Here is a 22,534-nt window from a genome sequence, read left to right as displayed (position 1 = left end):
AAAGCAGAAATATTTAAAGAATTCAAAGGAAATTAGGAGAACTGTACAAATAAAATTGTAAAGCTGAAGGAAAGAATTTATAATGGAAATCTAACAGCATTAAGTATGTTTACTTTGGCTAAATAATGAGAGAGCAGGTGACAAGGTATCACTCCTGTACTCAATTTAATTAAAACAATCTGAAACACTTGGCAATATTGTCCATTAGGTAATTAAGGTTGTAAGACAAGAGGTTTATAAGAGCAGTGTTCATTGAACTACAAATAATACTAAAACATTGCTGAAGACAGTTAATTTTTCCATATTTTGGTAAATACCTTAATGATTAATTTACCTGAAAATTAATCTTATAGCCAAAATAACTTAAGTCAGCATACACCAAACCACAGTTCATCATTAATTTATGACAGGAAAATCACCCTTCCAGCCCAAATTTTGCATATGGAACTTCTACAGTAAAACTGAAACAAGCAGCAAAAATACATATTGAAACTATATTTTAATGTTTCACATATTTATATAGGAAAATAAGAAATATCTTAGGTGTGATTTTTAAAGGATTAGTTCAAATAGTTGACAATTTGAGAAAAAAGTAATCTCAGAAGGGAAATTGGAACTATTTGTATGGAAGGAGAAAAGGGAGTAAAATCATAAAGGGTGAAAAAGCCTTAGTTCTGCAACCATTCGATTTAGTTTTGTATAAGGCAAATTGAAAATAAAATGTAATTCACTTTGGATTTCTTTTAAACAATCTGATTAGCCTGACTTCCTGAGGAAATCCTGCTGTGTCCCTCTGTCAGTAATCCAGCCAGCAACTTTTGGACCTGTTGGACAGTTTCAGTAAATGTAATAGACAGCCAAAAAGCTCCAGGATACTTTGATGAGGGTTTGGGGTTTTTTTGTGCAAAAAAGGGTTAGAATAGAGGGAGAAGACCAAGTTACTCTCTCCATTGATAATATGTAGCATTGGCATAATCAGCACATTGTACTGTAAGGACCAGTTTTCATGAAGATGTTTTCTTTCTCTGCTTTCAAACAGGAACAGCATTATCTGGAGTCCTCTTATTGACTTAGTGGTTTTCATTCAGTTTATATTCTGATAACACAAAGGGGCTCAAATGTCAGTCAATCACTCATTATGTTAATACCTTATTAAAGCAAAATAAAATGTAGTGTCTGTTCTGGACATTTCACTATCTAAATAGATAAAGGACGCAAGCATAATCAAAGTTATAATCAGATAAATAATTTGCTGAAACTACTAAACTGGGAGTGTATTTTTTTTCTTATTATGTTTGTATTCCAAAGACAGTAACTGGTTTCTTCTGCAAGACCAACCACAACGTTCAAAGCACAGACTTACACACATAGGACAGGTTTTTAGAGACATGTTTAAAAGTACTGTAGAGCTTGTTTAAGACTACATGAAGTTTAAACCATAGAAGTAGTAGCATTTATGTGAGAAAATTCCCAAAATAATAATACATTTCTATAGTGTTTATTTTGCTGCCCTACCTCTGTGTTCCTCCCAGCAGCTGAACAGCATACAGTGAAGCTTCTAACACATTGACAGGGAGCAGTTTTCCAGTTTTCAGAATTTTGTAAGGCTTTCTTTCATATCAGAACCACTGAAAGTTCAAAATTTCAGTTTCTAGTTTCTTTCTTCCTGTTGGCACTACAGACTTCAGGCAGAAGAGTTTGGCCACTGTGCTGCAGATGAGGGGGACAAAATTTTCATATTTTTCCTTTGAAAAATTAAAAATCTATAGGTGGACATCATTGTAAATATTTTCTTAAAGCACAGAGGCCAACCTTTTTCTAAGGTAATTAAGGGTAAAAAAACCTTGTTCTAGGAAGAAATGTGTTGTGAAAAATGAACTGAAGTAACTGCTTATCATTGTTACCTATTTCTCCAGGTCTGAGTCTCAGCCATTTTCTTTCAACCATTAGGTCTGAGCTGCAATAAATTCCTAATGATACTATATTTCATAGTGCTATAAATGGACTTAAGGATGAGACACAAAATATGGAATGTGTTCTTAATTTCAAATATCCCAAGTGTTGAATTGTGTACTGGAGCTAAATGTTATTTATCTATAACAGGACTTCTGCTATAACAGATTTACTGAAGGAAAGGTTTTAAAGTTTACTAAACATAAGGATAAATTCTTTTCAGTGAATAAGTTCAAAAGGCAATTGTATTCAGTAGGCATTTGAAGGAGAACGAGAAACAGAACAAGATGACAAAGGAGGCATTGTCTGGAAATGTGATATTGGGTAACAGCTCTGAAAAAGTGGTTTTTTCAGTAGACAAGTAATTTTAGAGCTAATCCATTTAGAACCCATGAAAAAATGATTTTAATTGATCAGTTAAAATTGAATCATGATTTCATTTTCGTTTCAAGATGTGCATCATTTAAAGCAACTAAAACACTGTTTGAAAGCCTAAAAGATTTGTGTAACTGGGGCAAAAAAGAGCACAATATTTATTGAATTTTGCATAATTTTCTTTCAAAGTACCATTCTGTTAAGTGAAGGAACAGTTTATATGTATCTTTACAGATTTTAGGATAGCTATACTTATTTTGATCAGGTAAAATGGTTTTTATGATTAGGGGTAACTTATGTAGCAAAGGATATATTTTGTACAAACTGTGCTGCACATAAAAGTACCCCCATACTTTGCTACCATAATATGAATACTCCATAGCTTACTTGTTATTCATGAGGTTGTCTTTTCTTTTACATAGGGAAATTCTTCTCATGGTTCTTGAAAGTACCATTACTATCTTGAGCTACAAGACCTAAGGATCAGGTTGAAAATGTTTGCGTAAATCCTGTGTTGACAAGGAAGGATTTTCTTTGCTTTCAACAGCTACATCCAGCTTAAAATAATTTCTCATTCCACAAAGGGCTTGAAGGAATATAAATAGAAAAGACAGTTTTGAATTATGTGATAATCTACAATACATGAAGATTTCTGTAACATTTGACAACAGAGTTTTCGCTTTATCACATCACTTTTTAATGCATATCAAATTACTAGCCTGACTGCCAGTCCTGATCATTGCCAGATATATCTTTTACAATCCAAAATTATAATTTAAATGCTAAAGATAACCCTTAATTCCCTGGGAGCCTTCTCTAAGTCTGTATTCACAGGGAAGTCTGCTTGGTCTTAAAGAAGGCTTATATATCTTTTATTTTCAGCTCAGGCACAGCTGTCTTTTCTGATCCGGTTTGTTTTTGTTTTGTTTTGTTTTGTTTGTCCATAAATTGGAAATGTATTGCTGGCTCTTCAGTGTCTGAATTTAAAACACACACTTAAAAACTTATGTAAAGCCTCATGTGTATGTGTATGTATCTGTACAGGCTGAAAACAGTCCTACAGATGTAGTGCCAATGAATACCACGTTTCAAAGCCTGCTTTCAGTTACACTTCCAGGCTGTCTTCCTTCATCCTGAACTTGAATTTCTGTCCATCTTAAGGTCCCTCTGCTGCAGAATGTAGCTTCCCATTTAAGAAACTTACAGTCATTTTAACAGTTCTGTGCAGAAGCTTCTTCTCCACCCGTCTAAAAATACAAGAAAATTCTATCAGCTGAAAGGACCAACTAGAAAAGAAAATACAGAGACAAGATATAAAACACCATGTCTCTGCAAAGAAGACATCTTTGGTTATTAGGGACTGCAAGACTTCAGAAGGTGGTGATCCCATGTCTGATACTTGAGTTTTCTTTTGCCATCTTTTGTGAACTGGGTTTGACTCTGCCAGAGATGGGTTGGGGGATCCAGCTGGAGGGGGGCATGGGAGGAGGGAGTAAGAGCAGAGCAGCACATGGCAGCATAGAGGGGAAAGGGATTTCACACTGATGGGGTTGTCTGAATGTCAGGTCTTTTTGCTTTTTGACCTCTACTGTTGCTTCAAGGAGGACTTTTGCAATAAGGCTAGTGTGTCAAACATAGCTTAAGATGATGTACCCATGTCCTGGGCTGACTGGGGCTCCCAGCTGGCCCTCCAGCCCCAGCAGGGGATGCAGAACTGTCCTCAGGAAGCCTTTTGCAGGGAAGCCCACAAAGGGCCTCATCTCACATCTCTCAGGAGGCACAAGCAGAATAACAACAGCACCAGCAAAGGGCACCCGTGTAATCTTTTCCTCCCCTGGCTCAGGTTGTTCCTTTATCTAAAGCAGCTCTGCTTGTTGCCATTCTTCTGGAGATGAAGCCTCTTCATATCAGTCTGTGTGGATATGTCCTGTAATATGAGGCCACATAAGAATGCATTTTTGCTAGGAGCTTGTGACAGAGTGGCCTGTAAAGGATGCACTGGCTGCACACTGCATTATTAAAGAGCTATCAAGTCTATTACCAGTTCCCATATCTCTTCTCCAAGAAGAAGCCTTTATAGTGTTATAACATCCTAGTGCCATTTGGCCCTTAAAAGCCATGCTACTCTTGTTTAAGGGAAATGCTGGTTTGCAATTCTTTAAAGTGTATTGGCACTGTTTTTCATCTGCTTTCCAGCTTTTTAGGAAAGAAAAAGGATTAAAACTACCAAGTAATGGTGTTTTGTACCCTAGTTTTCAAAACTCAATCTTTTTGTACCTCACAGTGTATGACATTGAGTCTCTTACTGCTCTAATATGAGAAACAGGTTCTGTAATAAGCTGATCGTTGGAGGTCCATGGTTGAAAGGGATAAAGCATCTTGTTCTATACCCAAGCCACCACTGAGAAATAATTCCCTACTCTAATCTCAGCCAGGGATTTTCATTTTATCCATGATTTCTGAGAAAAAGGAGTTTCTTTTTAAGCAGCTGGTTAGTATAGATGATTATATAGGCAGATCTTCATATTCATGAAGATAGAACCCGATAGATAGAACCTGACTGTTTTTAATTTTTATAATGAGAAACCAAAAGGATTATGGAAGTACCTCATAAAGATGCTTCCTTTGACAACATGATCAATGTCTGACTCCACTTTCTGAAAAGCAGGCTAGGACAGGCCTGTAGGGCTGACAGTGGGAAACACATACAAAGAAATTTCATCTCCTGTAACAAGGTTTGTTATCATACAGATATTCATAATCCACTGGAGAAGCTTGGAGATTTTTTTAAAAAATCCACAATGTCAGGCTTCTTCAATGACTGTTTCACCTCCTATCCTCTGTTTAAATGATCTTAGTCTAAAACTATTCCACTTTGTAAAGATATCAGCCACTCCACAGATTTTTTTCTGACAGTGTAAACAGCTGTCTCAGAGAGTCCTGGTTTCCTGATATGTCCTGTAGACAAACATTTAAAAAATCAACAGATGTTACCTTGTAATCAAAGGCACTTACCAATTAATCTTTTAAGATTTGCTAGATGGTACCTGTATGTAGTTTAAAATCAACACTTTGGGAATCATTTGAGAACAGAGGTGATCATTTCCTATCATGTCCTCAACGTTTGTAATTAAGCCATGGGATACATAAGATGGGAGTCATTTTACTGTCCTGATGGGTTAACAAACTCTTTTCTAACAGTTAAATTTTATTTCATTTTTGATAAACATAGTATTAGTAGATGGTAACAGTTTGGATTTTGGGTTTTATGTGTTCAGTGCAAAGTTCTGTAAATTTAAAACAGGTGCAAAAAGCAGAATAAAGTTGGCCACCACCAGCACATGCTCACATCCTTATGCAGAGAAGGTTGTTAAAGTCACAGGCTTCTTTCTTTCTGATAGTTTCCAAAGTCCTTGGATGCCATATTTGGTGGTCTTTGCCTCATAAAAACAAATGCTTTGTAAAATTTTGTTCCATTACAGAGATAATGAATTAGAACTTGAGGAAACACGATCACTAACTGGCAGTGCATCGTTCATAAACCTTTTGTGAAATGCAAGCGACCCTGCAGTTTGCACTGACAGTGTGTGTAGCCACTACTGCAGTGAGCCAGTTAAACTGGTGTGAGTCCTTCAGTTTGTGACTCTGCAGTAGTTAGACCATGTGGAAGCCAAAGAATGACTTTCCCTTACAGCACATTCCTCTTGGCAATCTGAGCTGGGAAGCCACTCCTTTTCTTAGGAAGAGGAGTGGAGTGGTGTGTTTGGTTCTGTTTGTTTGGGGTTGTTTTTTGAACAGGCTTTACTGGTACTTGCTTCAGAAGTGCTGAGAGGCCAGATTGTCATCACATCGTTTATACACATTTATTTACACAGATGATGGGTTTCACTCAGGCATTTTACAGCACATCAGAAGCTGGAGGTTGAGCAGCAAAGCTCTATTTCTATTTCTGCCAGGAGGGCACTGTGTTGGTCTGACTACAACAATTCACTGTAAACCTGGAGCATGGGCCAAGGGCTGGGATTTCAGCTAATGCCTGAAAGTGGCCATGGGCGGTACCTGGTTATCAGCTGAACTGGCCAATGGAAATTTGGTTTAGTGCTCCTTCTTGAGCTCCTTTAGCTCAACCATATTAGCCAGAAGAGCTACCAGGACACAGGCTAATTCTTTAACATTTACTCTGTTTGCCTAAGCATTGAGGATTATGCAATCTCGTGGTATGTGTGGGTAGGAATTTCCACCCTTCCCTTACTGCAGACCTCTATCAATACTGCAATTTCAACCACATTTGAGTCTGGCCTAGCATTCTGTGAGATATTACATCCTCAACAGGCTGGAGAGGAAAAGATGGGTCTATCACTGCCAACACAGAGAAAGTCTGCAGTACAAACTTCCCCTGGATTAGATATCTGAGCATCCATTCCAGAGAGCCTAGCTACAAATGACCCAGCTACTGCAAAATCACCCATGAAACTCTGCACCATAAGAGACTTTCAGTGAATGCAACAGCACAAGAAAACTTCATAGGAAGATAGTCCACATTATTTCCATTGTTGTTCATAAACAATTCCCTGTCTATTTTATTTTTCCTAAAGAAAAAAATTAAACAGTATTTGAAGTAAGGCATCTCTTTGTTGCAGAGTATTGAGATGCATTCTCCAATGCCCATCCTTCTTTAATAAAAAACAAACTTACAGTAAATGTGTCAGGCCAAGGTCCTTATATGTTTGCATAGTGTTCAAAGTATTTCAGAGGATAAAAGGAACAGTAAGTTATTCATCCAAAAATGAAAACAGTGAAAAACTGCAACTTGCTTCTGCATAAAGACAGCAGGGGTTGCTTCAGCTGATTACCTTTGATATTAAATAGCGTATTTGGCACAGAGCTGATAAGAATATTACAGAAAGCTAGTTCAAAGAAAGTTTAAACTGCTGCTTTCAAAAGCACGGTATCTACAATATTCCTTTTGTTAAAACTGGAAAACATGTTTAGCATATTTGCCAAGTACTCCAAAACAGAATTTTTTGTGTATAGAGAGTATATTTTCATTTTTAAAAGGAGTTACAATAATTACTACAGTAACACTACTACAAAATCCTAGCTATTGATTACATCTTGTTATATTCAAGGCCTTGAAGGATAAAGCTCAACCCCCTTTTCTTTAAGCTGTTGTGTAAAGATGTGATAAGAGTGACTTTCTGTCTTCTAGGAGCCCACAGGCAGACGAGATAAACAAATGTTAAAAAAACAAAAGGACTGGCTTTTTTGTTTGAGCTAAAGAACCAAGACATTGAGTGACCTCCCCTGAATCATATCTCTGGCAGATATGCATGTTCACCTAAGATATCTAATGTCCTCATCCAGAAGCAGTGAAGAACTGTAAACTGAGTTTGAATAAGGACTCATCAGTCTTGATTGTGAAAATCCTTCTAGCTATTTTTAAAGATTTAGCATAATGGAAAAATTGACATTATTTCAATTAATTCTGCTAGATTTAATTTTTATGGTTCATTAATATGTCCTTTGTAATTTCAAGGAATTGGACCCATGAACTTTATGTGCTCTATATTGAAAGTAATCAAATTATTCGATAGTAATCCAGCAATTATTTCAAATTATTGAAAGTGATAAGCTCAATTAGTTGTTTTTTTTTTGAGGACAGCTGCATACCAGTGGTTCAGGCCATGTTTGTGTTTCATTTTAATGAAAGAGACTTCCTTCATAGAGAAGCATGTCAAATGCCTTGAGACACACACCATGTAATTGGGAGGTCATTAAAAGTCAACATCTACAGAAGACCCTCAGTCATAGTTCTGTGATCACCTTCTGGTGCTGTTTCTTTATCATCTTTTATTTCAGAATGCTAGCAGAGAGTAGAACTGTAGTACAGTCTGATCTGGATTATACCAGAGAGATAAGGCAGGGAAACTGCCGCACTTAGGAAGCCAAAATAATCTAAAAAATGCAGCTTCTTTTTGCAGCAGGATCACTGTCAACCCAACCTTCTCCTGCCAGTGGGTGCCCACAGAACATAAATTGCCATAACCTAAGTCTGTGTTTTCAAAATCAAACCCAAAATGCCTAAATGACCACTTTGTATTCCAGACAAATCTGTGTTCAGCAAACAGATTATCTGTCTTAAGGGAATTCTTCTCCAAGACATGAAAATGTTATTAAGAGGAGATGATTCTTTCCCTTCATATTCTCTAAAAAAAACAGACAAGATGTAGAAGCAAAGCAGTGAGCACTCAACTTAGACTACATTTATAGTGTAATAATAATATGTGATGCATAAAAATGCTTGGGATTCTTGGAAGATTTTGCACTGAATGTGGAGACCAGTTTTGTATGGAAGAGAAAAGCAAATGCTTATTTCCATACATGAGCAAGGCTTGCCAAGCCTGCTCTTATTAGCTCTGAGATCAGCTCATCTGGTTAGAGCATGGTGCTAATAACACCAACAGGTTTGTTGCAGCAGTAGTAGCAGCCATTCTGAAATAACACCTTGAGATCTCATGTTTATGTTTCCATAGAAATGCTAAAGAATGTGTAGCAATTTTTTAGACAGATTACTTGATTCAATACCCATAATTCTAGACTAGAAGGGGGAAATTGTGGTTATGAATGTCTTTTCACCTTCATTCTGTTCCCCAGCACATACAGGAGTGTCCATCAAGAGTGTCCATGACTTGGGGGGAAGAACTCAATTGAAATTTCAAAAGACTGAAAGGAACACAAGGGAAGGAAACCATGCGCAACTCAGCAGCTGTTCTGGCATTAAGAGAACACATATTTCTATTTTATTTGTTTTGTACAATTTTATTATTAGATGGTTAAACAGATACATTTTATTTTGTCCATGGAATAATAAATGTCCCTCTGGAAAGCTTATAAATTTATGTAGATTATTACCAGACTCTACTGCTGTTTTTAAGTAGGATGTTACACCCTTGGTAGCTTATTCAAAACCTGGCTTTTTTTACTTGCCAAATCTGTATCAGAGAAATGGATCATTTTAAGAAGCTATTTTTTTTGTATGGAGTTGCAAGCCTCTCACTGCTGTGATTTCACCCTAGCCAGCAGCAAAGCCACTCACTCACTGCCCCACCAGCAGGATTGGAGAGAGAATCAGAAAGTAAGACAGAAAACTCATGGGTTGAGATAAAGACAGTTTAATAAGTTAAGCAGTTTAATAAGTTAACTTTTGAAAGTTAAACCAAAAGCTGTGCACTCAGGCAAAACAAAACAAGTCACAGCTTCCCATGGGCAGGCAGGTGTTCAGCCATGCCCAGGACAGCAGCTCCCCATCATACATAACAGTGACTTGGAAGGGAGACACACAGTGATGGAGCTTCCCTTCTCTTCTTCCTCCCTTCACTTTATCTACTGGGCATGATGTCAAATGGTCTGGGGTATCCCTTTGGTCAGTTGGGGTCACTGTCCCAGCTGTGTCTCCTCCCAAACTCTTATGGCACCTCCAACTTTCCTTGCCAGCATGGAAGTACTAAAAGCAGAAAAGGCCTTGACTCTGTGTAAGCTCAGCAGTAACAAGAACATTTTTATTTTCATCCCTGTGCTCAGCACAAATCCAAAACACAGCCTCCTACCGGCTACTCAGAGAAAAATTAACCCTCCCCCAGCGACAACCACCGGGCTCCCTGAAACAGAAATTGACTCAGAATTACATTGTAAAAATCAGAGATCTGTTTTGAAACAATGAAGTACCAGGAGTAGATACAGAAACCAGTGTGTAGAAATTGCTCTGGCTGTCTACCATATATCCTCAGCCACCTCCCTCTGCAGGCAGCGAAGGGCCAGCAGTTCTGGTCCGTGGAGGGCTTTGCAGTGCCCAGCAGCAGTGCCTGCACAGCACACAAGACATTGGCCCACTGACCCAGAGCTGCATTTCCTGTGGCAGAGCTTTCACACTGTGTTTCTGCACCTGGGTCTGAATCCCAGCTGAGGCATGCTCATTGCTAATTACAGACCTGCAGTGCTGATCAAGAGCCCCAAGGAAGCAAAAGGTCTTGCAGAAGTGGCACAGACCTTATGGAAGATGAGGTGCCTGAGGGATGGATCAGCAGTACAAATTTGTAAACTTTTCTGGTCCACTAACATTTAGTGCAAACCTGTGAGGAATAATTTCACGTTCTAGTTCTTAAAATGATGTCAAAATCCAAACAGAATTCCTAGAAGAAAGAAAGATTACCTGTGAAATGGAGGGCTTACCAGTATGACTTTGCAGGGCAAAAAACATTCTTTGACATATATAACGTGCATAAACAATACATGATAGAAGTAAGGAGGTTTTTTTCTGCATGTAATTGTTTTCATCTGTAGAATTCAAAAGAAGTAGATGAGTAGACAGAGAACCTCATAAAGAGTTACCTTGTGATTTGATTCTGAACCGATTTGGAAATTTAAATCAAGGCAGTTTGTAGTAAAGCAAAAATAAAATTGTGTATGGTACATTCCTGGCAACGAAGAGCTGGCAACTGGTGCAGAAAGCTTCCCTTCAGCATAGTTTCCATGAATCTGTATGTGCTGGTTTTGATTAAGGAGCTTTGGAGTTCTCTTGTGTGTTCTCCAAAATGTCAAGCTTTTATTAAGGTTAGTCTGTAGAATCTTTTTTTGCAGAAAGCACATTTTGCTTTTTTGATCTGTTATTGGAAGCAAATAGTGAAAAGAGCCCTAGAAATTAGCTGAGAACATGTGGAGGAATCATAATCAAAGCCTGGGCTGAGATCTGCTTCAGTTTGATATGACAGCTGATCTCTGCCTCAATTTCCCAGTTTCTCAATAGGGCAGCTTTCCCAATGTTTATGAAGCAACCAGGAGAACTGCAAATTGGTCAGTGGCAGAGATCTGCAACGAACAGCAGATGTGGATTACACGAGGTAAATATCAAGTGTGTAGAGAGTCACCTTGCTCAGGAGCAGCTCTCCTTCTCCCACCAAGTACAGGGAAATAATAGGTCAGAAAATACAAAAATGGACATTCCTTGGCTGGGAAGCAATTGTGGAACACTGCATTGTTTAGGTGAGCCTAAGTCCTCCATAGCTAATGTTCCAAAAGGAATTAGTTCTTGCAACCTGAAAGCTCAAAACCAAAAGTGATGTACCATCTTCTTCCTCACTGTCTTTGTTCTTCAATCTGTCTTTATTATTCACATTAGGCTCCAGATGTCTTAAACTTCAATATGTATGCTGCATGTTTTGCTAGGTAGAGTTAACAACCCCAGGACTTCTTCTCTTCATTAGTAAACATGTTCGTTCTGACTTGATTCTTATCTGCTGTGAAACCACTTCATACATTATTACTGTCCAGAGATTCCAGGTGCCTCTGTGATACTGCCAGACCAAGGCTGAAGGCTCCAAGATTATTATTTTTTTCTGGAATAATAGTAGCAAGAGATTTTTATCTGTGAAACTCCTGCTTAGAGAGAGATCTGGCACAATGCCCTCGGTTCTGAGAAACGAGATAAAGCACATTTTCATATAAACAGCCAAGTGGTTTTGCAAACCACACAAAATGCACAGATAAGGAACTGGAAAGGTAATAATAGATTGGTTTGGGTTAGAAGGGCATCTTGAGGATCATCTAGTTCTAACCCTCCTCCTAATGGACACCTTCAGGTAGACCAGGTTTCTCCTAGCCCCATCCAACATAGCCTTGAATACCTCCAGGGAAGGGGCATTCACAGTTTCCCTAGGAAACCTGTTCCAGTGCATCACCACACTCACCATAAATATTTTTTCCTAATATCTAATCTAAAGCTACTCTCAATTTAAACCCATTTCCTATTGTCCTGTGGCTACATGTCCTTGTAAATATTCCTGCCCCATATTCCTGTAAGTTCCCTTCAAGGCTGCAGTTAGGTCACCCCAAAGCCTTCTTTTCTCCAGGCTGAACAATCAGTTCTCTCAGCCTTTCATCATAGAAGAGGTGGTTCATCCCCCTGATCAACTTTGTGGCCTTCCTCTGGACTCACTCCAATAGGTCTGTGTCCTTCCTGTGCTGAAGATCCCAGAGCTGGATGCTGTACTCCAAGTGAGGTCTCAGCAGAGAAGGATGTTGCAGGGGAACCCTGTCAAAGGCCTTACAGGAGTCCAGATAAATGACATTTGTAGCTTTTCCCTTATCTATTGTTGTGGTTACTCCATTACAGAGTCACTAGGCTGGTGAGACAGGATTTTCCCTTGGTGAAGCCATGCTGGCTCGCTGGATTCACCCCCCTGTCCTCCATGTGCCTTAGGAAGTGTCAAAGGAATCATTTCTCTTTACTTCAGAAGACTCATTACTACAAATCTTTTCATGTTAGTCTTCCCTTCAAAGGATAACTAAATATGCTTTGCCAGAAAGGAATAGTTTCCAGTTTTACTTGCCATCTCCAGCCCAGTTCCTTTGTTCTGAGATTAACAGGGACTGTTTCACACGTAAGAACTCTTCCTGTTTGCTAGAACATTCATTTCCTAACATTTTTCATTTTTTTTATTAAATATGAAGTTGTACTCTATCTCAACAGATACAAGGGCAAGGCTTTGTGATGATTTTCATTACGGTGTCACCTGACACACCTGGCTCCTTAGCAGACCTTAAACAGCTTCCTAAATCTCTGCCAGTTTTTCTTCTTACCCTGTCATATTCTTTGTCCCTCTTTTGAATTATTCCATGTCTGTGATCCACAGGGCCATGAAATCGTCCCCAGACCTCAAGAGTGAACTTGTTGTCACATCTCTGTCTTCCATCACATAGTAACACCTTCTCCTTGCCTTGTGTTGTAATGTTTTTATCTGGAAGGAATAGTAATAATATAAAATGCACTAGAGACTGTAATAAAATCATCCTCATTGCAAAAAGGAAAGTGCAGAATCACCACTGGGATTCATTGATGATACATGAACAGAGTCTAAAGTGAGTGTTAGGTCCCCAACTCTTTCAGTGCCTCTTGAACAATTTCTTAAGCACAGGGAAACAAAATAAAAGGCAGAAAATATATCAGGAAAAATGTGTATTTGCTGCTGAACAAAACCACCCAGTGTGGTTGTGGGTATGTTTCATATTCTGTCATATCTATGATTTTAAACTATTAGTGGCAGTTTTCTGGAAGAAAATGGTCCTTAACTATTTAATGCCATTATACTCTAATTGAATATTTTTTCTTTGATTGTTACTTGAGATGCCAAGTATTATGAATAACCTAGAATACTACTCCCTATTTAATACATATGTGAAGCAATGCCAGGTAGTGTTTTCCCTGACAGCCATATTCAAATGGGTTTAAATCAGTATGATTTGTACATGTGTAATGTAATGTTTCTCTGCTACCATGACATAAAAAGAATTCTTGGGTCAACAGAAGCCAGAACCCCTCTCTCAGTACTCTCAGATGTTAGCTTTTATTTCCAGAGGAAAAAAAAGATTACTCTAAGGCATCCAGTTTTCCTTAAAAATACTGGGTTTGGGTGGGGTTCTTATTTTTAATTACTAAAGCTGAGCAAGGCTTTATTATCCACTGTCGGCAGCTGTACTTGTACAGTTACTTACAGGCAGAGAGCTGCATGGGTTTATTTTTTTATTTATTTTTAATTCCCAAATTTATTTTTCTGCATTTAAAATCTTAAATCTTAAGTTAGTCCTTAAAAGTTGATATAAAACTGTCCCCCTTCAGAGGCAGCCAATATTTGGAGCTGGAACTTCAGACAGAATAAATCAAATTAAAGTAGGGATTTGAGACAGTGCAATAAGAGAGGAAAAAAGGATGGAACTACTTATAAATGATAAATCAACCTAGTTGTATAAATAGTTTTCATATAAAAGTTAATGAAAAAGTCTATTGTGTATTCCAGGTAAATCAGTATGTGCAAAACTATGCATGCTCATGTCCCCTATGCAGTCATTATTCCCTTGGAAATAACATATTTTAGGGAAAAAAAATGAAAAGTTAAGGACCCTTGCAGCAGGGTCCCTATATTGCTTTGGGGGGGTACATTTCTTCAGGATCAAATTGACTATTCCAGTGTTCATGTATATTTTATACCTGAAATATTAAATATAGGGAAAAAAGTTCTTAGTTTTTCCATAACTGAGGATTAAAGAACTTTTGTTCTTTTTATGGTCCTTGGTGTTTGTTTTTTTTTTAAGTCTAAGGCCAAGGTAAATGATGGCAGGGAGTTTTTCCCCATTACACTTCAGTGTCAGTTTTCAGTGGGGAAAAGTATGGTCCAAGAGCCAATTCAATATGACTTATTTCAAGAGGTATTACTAGAGAGATTTAAAAAGGTCAGATAAACTGGAAGACTACAGACTACACAGTGCAAAGAAGATGCTTTGTGTGTCTCACTTTGATTTTAATTGAGAAATTGAGACATTTTTCTGAAGTGACAGGTTAGGTCAGAGCTCTCTGATGGCCTTCATCTCATCTTCTCTGCTTCCCTCTGTGTTCTGCTTCCACCTTACATACTCCCTGGTAAAACCAGCTATGGACAGGTGCTTGAACTGACCTGTATATTCCTGGAATGTTTATATCAGGATTTTTTTCCTCAATTACCTACCTTTCCCAGCTTACTTTAATTGGAAATGCTTTCTGGAAAAGCCTGTCTCTCTCCATAATTATATAGGGATCTCTAGGAAGACTATAGTACTAATTTTAACATGGCTATTTTTCTGAATATTGGAAGTTCTTCATTTATAAGGCTCTGGATCTTTTTACAAAACTAATGAGATTCAGAATAAAACTGCTCTAAAGAGGGAATTCATTTCTTTTCATACCATTTTGTACCTTTCCAAGACCCCAATTTAAAAAAAAACCAAAAGAGAACAAGAAAAACCTTACAAAATATGTGCAATGAAGAAGTAAAAATATGTATTTATGTCCACCTTACCCTTGCAGAGCATGTTTTCTTTTTTATAATTGCAATTAAATAAAATTACAGAAAACTCTTGCCAAATTCGCACATGAACTGCAATTAAAAATGAACTTGTAGAAAAGTCATTTTCCAAAAAAGTGATTTTTCTCTTCTGAGAAAAAAAGATGGCCTTGCTTGTATTTCATCATATCAGTGTTTCAAACAGAAAGGCTTTGTTAGCCACACTGTTCCTGGGAAGGCAGAAAGTTAATGCTTTGACAGTTTTGAAAACAAATTACTTAATCTGTAGGGAGCTGTTATTTTCAGTTCTTGTAACACAGCAATCAAAACCTTCTAGAGAAACTTATTTGCTGATTCTTCTCTAAAGAACCTACTGATTTTCTTATAAACAAGTAAATCTTCAGAGGAACTTACTTGCTGACGTCTCTAAAGGAACTACTGATTTTCTTGTAAACAAGTAAAGCTTCAATCTTATCTCTACATAACCTGTTACTTGGCACAATTTAAGCAGTAAGGGAGATTTTAATAAAAGTGTAAAAGGTTTTGGTAAAACTAAAAAAAAATTTTTTTTAATTTGTGCTCAGAAGATTCTGTGGTTTTTATATATGCCCAGGGCAATTTGAGAATACAGAAATATAAAATACACAAATATAAACACACAAAGTACAAATATTTTGTACTTTGGTTTAATAGGCCTTGCAAAATAGTGGGAGGACAGAAGTCCTTCCTGAGAAAAGCAATTGTTGATAATGTGATAAACAGTACTTGAATTATTATGAAATACTTTATTTTTTTTCCACAGGGTGGTATCTGTATTTTTTCCACCACAGCTTTATCTGTGGTGTTCTTCCAGAGAAGAGCCAGTTTTCAGTAGTGCTGTTATTTAGTCCTCTGTATGACCGAACACACTCATGTTGGGATTGCTAAGCAAAAGAAAGGTGTATCACTGCATAGGACAATTTTAAAATCATGTTCCAGTTTTCAAAACTGATTTTTACTTTGATTAGTTCAGCCTCCATCTCACCAACCACAAGCCACCCAAAAGAAGGCAGAATGATGCAAAGGCTAGAAGGGGAAGTGGTCTTCAGGCTTTTTCTGGGGTAGAGGGGGAAACAAAAAAGCCCACAACAAAACAGGTTGGACAGCCAAGAATAGAGATGGCTGAAATCACCAGTCACTTTGGGAAGCCTTAACCTTTCCTTTCAGCACATCAAGTTAAGGGAATAATTTGTCCTTTATCATTTCCCTGCAGTCAGACAGGGGACTGGCAAGTGCTGGTGCACAGGCAGATGGATTTTACAGCTGCTTCCAGGACACAGGAGTAATTCAGGGATGGCAAAACACACACGAATACCTGAGTGATTCGTGGAAACCACACAGCAAAGTTGATTGGTCTGTCCACAGGAATTTTGGGTGATACCCTTAGAAGGGTACCCTCAGGATATGAAGTTTTACCTCCAGGAATCTTGTAAGTGCTTGCTTTCTTAATGGAGAACATGCCCACAGGGAAGCTCTGCAGTGTATGTCATCCCATCTTGTTATACCTCTACAACTGGAAGAACCCACCTGTGCAGGCCCCTTTATCCTTGTAAAACGATGTACTTTCCTGCTCTGATTTCCCTTTTGGAAAGGAGCTTGTCTTTCTTAAGTGAGCTCAAAATGCTATCCAGAATCAGGCTGTGTTTGCAGGTCTGGAACATAACCCAGCGTTTATATTAATGCCCTCAGGGCCTGAAATGGCATTATTTAAATTGCAGAGAGGAGTATCAGTGTGATAGTTGTGGACCATAGAACAAATTTGTTTCACAGTAACCCCCATGCTGGTAACCAGAGCTTCAGCATGCTGAACACATGAGGTGCCTGCAGGCAGAGGGAGCCCACTGGAGCTGCCCGTGGGCAAGAAGAGGCACGAGCAGCTACATAATTGTCACACGTTTTTCATACTACTGCACAGCTCAAAGGGAAAAATATAATCCTACTAGACAGCCTGACTAGGTCTGTGTGGAAAGGGGTTAAAGGCTGTCCAGAGAAAGGCAGAAGGAGGGGCTGTAGTGGAGCTGTATGTACATTGTAGTTAAACCCAGTGCACTTTTGGCTGGCAGGACCTCTGGGCACTTGGAATTGCATTCTTGCCCTGGTGTCTGCCCAGTCAGGTTGATGTGAGCTGTCCCCAGGCTCTTTGGTGAGTCACTGGCCCCAGTGTGCAGCCAGCACTCACTGCAGGGCGTGCAGTCGGAGGAGCAGCACGGGGTGGTTCCTCAAGGGTGGTTCCTCAGGGGTGGTGAACTGAAGAAAATTAACCTGGGTGTAGGTGTGGCTCAGTGTAGGTGAGTAAGTGTTGAAGCATAAATTTGCCCTCACCTCAGCTTCTCTCTTAACTTCATGCTTCCCAAGCAAGAGCCTATCCCATGGCCTGGGGTCTAACAGTGTAAACACCAGCCAGGCTGGGGATAGATCCCCATGTTCAGACCCTTTCCATCTCAGCAGGTATAACCCATAAGAGGACACAGAGCAGATGGCACTAAGCAAGCTGTGCAAAGTCTTTCCCAAAAAGTGACTCTTTGCTAAAGTAAATTACCATCAGTTGCCATTTAAATGAGAATAAGCTTCGCTGATTACTTTTTGCATAATCATTCAGAATGAAACCAGATGTTCCTCAGGCCGTGCTTTAAAGCTGCAATGCACATTTAGAGGTAGGCAAGAAAATTCTCACAAGAAAAAGGATATTGAGTCTTGTTAATGAATTGGTTTATCTGAAAAAACTTTTTATTGGTGATGAAAGTATATTTCTGAATCAGAAACCATTTCCCAGGTGTTAGACAAAGCTAAATGGAAATTGCCATCCCAACAATGTTAATATTGCCCCAGCATGAGTTAAGATTTCATTTGTTTTTAAAAAGGAACAGTAACTTCCCTTCAGGAAGACTGCTCTGAATCACAGTTAGGTTTGGGCAAGTGTTTTAACAGAATGATTTTCTGGGTTTAATTATTTTAATTTTACTTGCTTGGTACCTTTACATTTCTTGATGTGGCACATTTTCAGCCTACAGCCAGGAATCTGGTTTGCAGTGTTGTATGACGCTTCAGAAGGAAGCAAATCACTCTATTTAAATCATCAGAGAAATTCTTTTTGGTTATCCAGTCTGTTTGAAGTTGTCAGGGCATCTCTTTTTCCTCCTAGCTTATAAGACCTAAAGCATCCCCACCAATGTGTGTTTCTTCCTGCTGAAAGAATATTTATGGCATTTCTGACCTTTGAATGCACTTTTAAGAATCAATAACAGCAAAGTGGAAAGCAGGTCAGCAGCAGTTTTCCTCTTGACAGGGTGTAGCCAGTATTCAGCTTGGAATATCTAATATATATTAGGAACGACCATAATCACATTTAAGCAGCATTTTTGCAGGAAATTTGCAGATTTCTTCAGTGCTGTCATGTAGCTATCATCTGAAGGATACAAGGCCAGAGCCATTGGTGTCATTGTTGAGTTTTTAAGTTGTTGTGTATCAATTTTTTACGTGGCAGAACTTCTACAAAAAGCCTTGAAAGATGGTGCTGAAGAATAATTTTCTTAGCTATAATTTGCCACTGGACAAATGTAAGTGAATTAGAAACTGTTCTCATTACTGACTTATCACAAGTGAAACACCATCCATTTCCTTCCACTCCAGATTAGAGTACTAAAATTGACAGAGTCACCCCTTGATGTGTGAGCACAAGGAGCCATATGAGATGGTTCAAGACAAGATTTGTCCATTCAGAGTTGTTATCCCTATGACGCTACAACTCAAATAATTTAAAGGACCTTTCCTAATTCCTCAAATTTATGAAGTTCCTTCCAAAATCAAAGTGTTCCCATAATGAACTAGACATCTCAGTGCTGTTTGCTGCCTCCTACTAAAGGGGAAGTTAATGTCCCTTTATTTCATTGCCTAAAAGAAAAGTTTCTCACTTAATTAAATCCTTTCCTTCTCCAGAGCTGTCACCCCAGAAAATTCTTGTTTCACCGTCTTTTCCTACTACAGGCCAACTAGTTCGGATTGTGACTGTGCATTAGAAGCCTAAATTCCAAATGCCTCGAGTTAAGTGAGATGAATCCCATTGTTAGGGGTGACAGTAATAGCTCTCACAGAATGAGAGGTCTTCTACCTTGTAATTAGAGTGAATTTTTGCAGCCAGGACTTCCCCTCATGCCATTCCATAGAGGTAGCAAGCAGGGCTTTGTTCTTTACTGTAGCCTTCTGAAGCTGCTCTAACACATAGGGCTTCTGTTTGCAAACGCAATGTCATTATTCAGAAAGTACCTCATAAAAGTTTAATTTTTCTCCAGTATTTTCCTGATTGACTGAAATGGAGAGACAATGACAGCTGTACAAATCTTCAAAAGTCTCAAAATACTTTATAACATCTCAAAAGAGTTGTTTTCATAAGTTTCTTTCTCTATGTCCATGCCACTTGAAGATTGTGTCTACTTGTTCAGCCAACCATCCAAATATGTCTAAAAATAAAAGGAATATAAAATAAATTTACTGTTATGACAACTTCTGTTTTTCAGAAGTTGTTTGATCAAAGGTTTTCATAGTCAGGAAATTAAGATTTTTTTAATGGATGCTATCGTATTTATTGTTATTGTAATTAGTGTTACATTCCTGAAGAAGAACAAAGGAAAACATTTCCACACAAGTTCTACATGAATTGTTAATGTCAACTTTGAATTTCCTTGTTTTTTCCTAGTTTATAAAACAGCCTTAATTTAGACTCATTTTGTCTCCATGTCTTCCAATTTGTAAATTCATAATATGAAAGAATGGTTTCACTCCTCTCTCCACATACCCATTTCCCTCTTTTTGCTTCTTTTTAAATTTCTTTCAAAGATCAATTTATTGCTCCATGTACATCTTCAGTGCTCTTAAAACATAAAGCTATCTTAGCATTTCATTGTTCTCCAAAATTTGCATTTCAGCTTTCACAGTCTCTAGACAAGTAGAAGTTGCTCTTTTCCTAACACATTTTAAGTACTTTGAAAAATTCTATAAAGCAAGAATAAAACTGAAGTTCTGGTGTAACACCTAAGTCAGATCTAAGTACTGTATTGGTTCCTAACTCTTCTGTCTCTAGCATAAAATTAAGTCATGGTTGAGACTAAATAGCAAAATCAACCTTTTGTTTCCCCAGTTCAATAGACAAAAGACATTCATATTGATGCTTCTGATGAAGCTGTAGTTTATCGGTTCATTGAGACTGCTATTTTGGCTCCAGCAAGAAGCTAAAGTTAATCTGGCAATAGCACATGGATTTGAAAAAGCAACAAGGTTACGTGGACACTGGGACTGATCCATGCTTTGAAACCAGCCAGAGACAAAGCCTATGGCAGAGCTGAGTGATGACCAGGGAGTTTCTGTTTCTACTGAATTTTCTAATTTGCTGACCCTGCCAGAGTGGGGGTACATGTCAATTTGGGTTATACCACCATCAGCAACATTGGGGTTGTTGTCCACTCGTCATTTGTCCACTCATCATTTCTTCAAAACTGTATGATAACTGGAACTGCTCATTGTTTATGCTGATCTAAGGCTGGTGAATGCCCTTAAGAGCTACTTCAGTCTGTTTTGTTGGATTTATGTCAGTGCTTAAAAACTGTGGGTCATTTTTATAAGTCATGGTTTCACCTTCATCTGTGGCAGCTCCATCAGTCTGGTCTGTGTGGCCTCCTGCCTTTACTGCTACAGTGTTTGGGTGGCTAAGTCCATGAATTTAAGTCCTTAGGTTTTTTGTAGCCGGTGCACACAAGGCTCAGCTGCTTCTTTTCTCACCAGTGTCTGCCTACCCCCAGCTACCAAACACCTTGATGAATCCATGGTCAGTACCAGAACTTGAGCCAGACACTGGAGCTGGTTTAATGTCAAAATAGACCTGCTGTGCACAGGCAGCTTCTCACACACCTCACAAGCACAGGAGGATGGGCTGGTCTCACTAACAGCATGCACTTTGGCTTGGTGGTTTCAGAAAATGACGAGGAGCAGGAGGCTCTGCTGTCACTGGACAAGCCTGGTTGGTATTCCCAAGGTAATGCTCTCCAGCTTTATGATCTACTGAAGAAGATGACTGGCAAGTTGGATCCCAAGGTATGTCACAAGTGAGAGTAAATCTTTCTGAAAATACCCTGTTTCAGTCAAGAATTCACCAGACAAACTTTCATTAAAGTTTCTGATGTGATTGGTTCTGCAGCCCAGAACTGGAAGTAGCATATTTGTCTTCTTATCAGTAGAATATGTAAACTTTCTAGATGTAAACTTTCTGTATGCAGGGTAAACATTTCAGAAGCTTTGGGAAGAATCAGTTTGTAATTAGGAAATGTCCCTGAAGAAATAGATACAAGGCTTAAAAGACAGCATCAGTAAAAACTAGGAGTATGTTAAGTACAGCTCTGGATAGGTGAAAATGCCACTAAAGGTGGTGTAACAACATTTTTAGTGAATATATTCCTTCCTGGACAAACAAGAGTTTTGAGTCACCAAGAAGAATGTTCTGTCGTGTTTCCAGTGTAGTCTAAAACTTGTTCCAGTTTAGTGTATTTTTTTGGAAGTCTTTCTCTTGCTTCCCGTTGGGCTATTTCTGTCAGCCAAAAAACTCACACTTCCTTTTGCTGGTCCCGGTTAGGCATCCCATTCCAGTGCCCCTGGAGGGCAAGAGCAAGGAGGGTGTGAGGGGCCAGCCTTCCCCTTATGGAGCTGCTTGAAGATAAAACCCTAAACTTGACATTAATAGGATCTCTGCATGTCTTGACCAAGTGTAAACATGGAGGAATTTTTATTAGGTCATTTTGAGGCTTTTTCTCTCTCTGTGAAATGCAGCTTGCTTGTGTTTGCCTCATATACAATGAACTTAATGAACTTCTAATTTGCTTCTTCCCTCACAGGTTGTTTATTTTGGTGACAGTATGCACTCAGATATTTTTCCAGCTCGTCACTATAGCAACTGGGAAACTGTCTTCATCTTAGAGGAGCTTCTAGGGGACAAAGGTATAGTGCCTGCAAAGGCTGAATCTGAGCCCTTGGAGAAGAAAGGAAAATATGAGGTAAGGGTTCCTGCAGACATTTCCTGGAACAAAATAAAGTAAATTACAAAAAAGCCTCATGTCACCTGCACTAAAAATGAACCTGCTTGTCTTACCAGGGTGCTGGCAGCATCAGCATCCCCCACAGATGTGTCCTCCTTGTCTTACCAGGAGGATGCTGTTCTGTCCCAGCTCAGCAATGCATGGGTGACACAGCATCTCTAGCTGCAGCTAAACCATGGACTTCAGAAAAGGAGCTCTGTGTGCTCTCCCTTAGCAAGA

General features: G+C 38.7%; 1 protein-coding gene across 1 annotated transcript in view; it reads left to right on the top strand.

Moving 5' to 3' along the window:
* The window catches only part of NT5DC1 (5'-nucleotidase domain containing 1), a 125,881-nt gene that overhangs the window by 86,235 nt on the left and 17,112 nt on the right, over positions 1-22,534 (top strand). The window contains exons 9-10 of the mRNA XM_009092826.4: positions 21,202-21,320; positions 22,115-22,273. Coding sequence (XP_009091074.3) covers positions 21,202-21,320; positions 22,115-22,273 — 278 coding nt within the window. The remainder of the gene's footprint in view (positions 1-21,201; positions 21,321-22,114; positions 22,274-22,534) is intronic.

Source organism: Serinus canaria, chromosome 3 (assembly GCF_022539315.1).
Source record: "Serinus canaria isolate serCan28SL12 chromosome 3, serCan2020, whole genome shotgun sequence".
NCBI classification, from domain to species: Eukaryota; Metazoa; Chordata; class Aves; order Passeriformes; family Fringillidae; genus Serinus; species Serinus canaria.
Note: the sequence above shows the minus strand (reverse complement) of the source record. Positions and strands in the feature narration are given on the sequence as shown.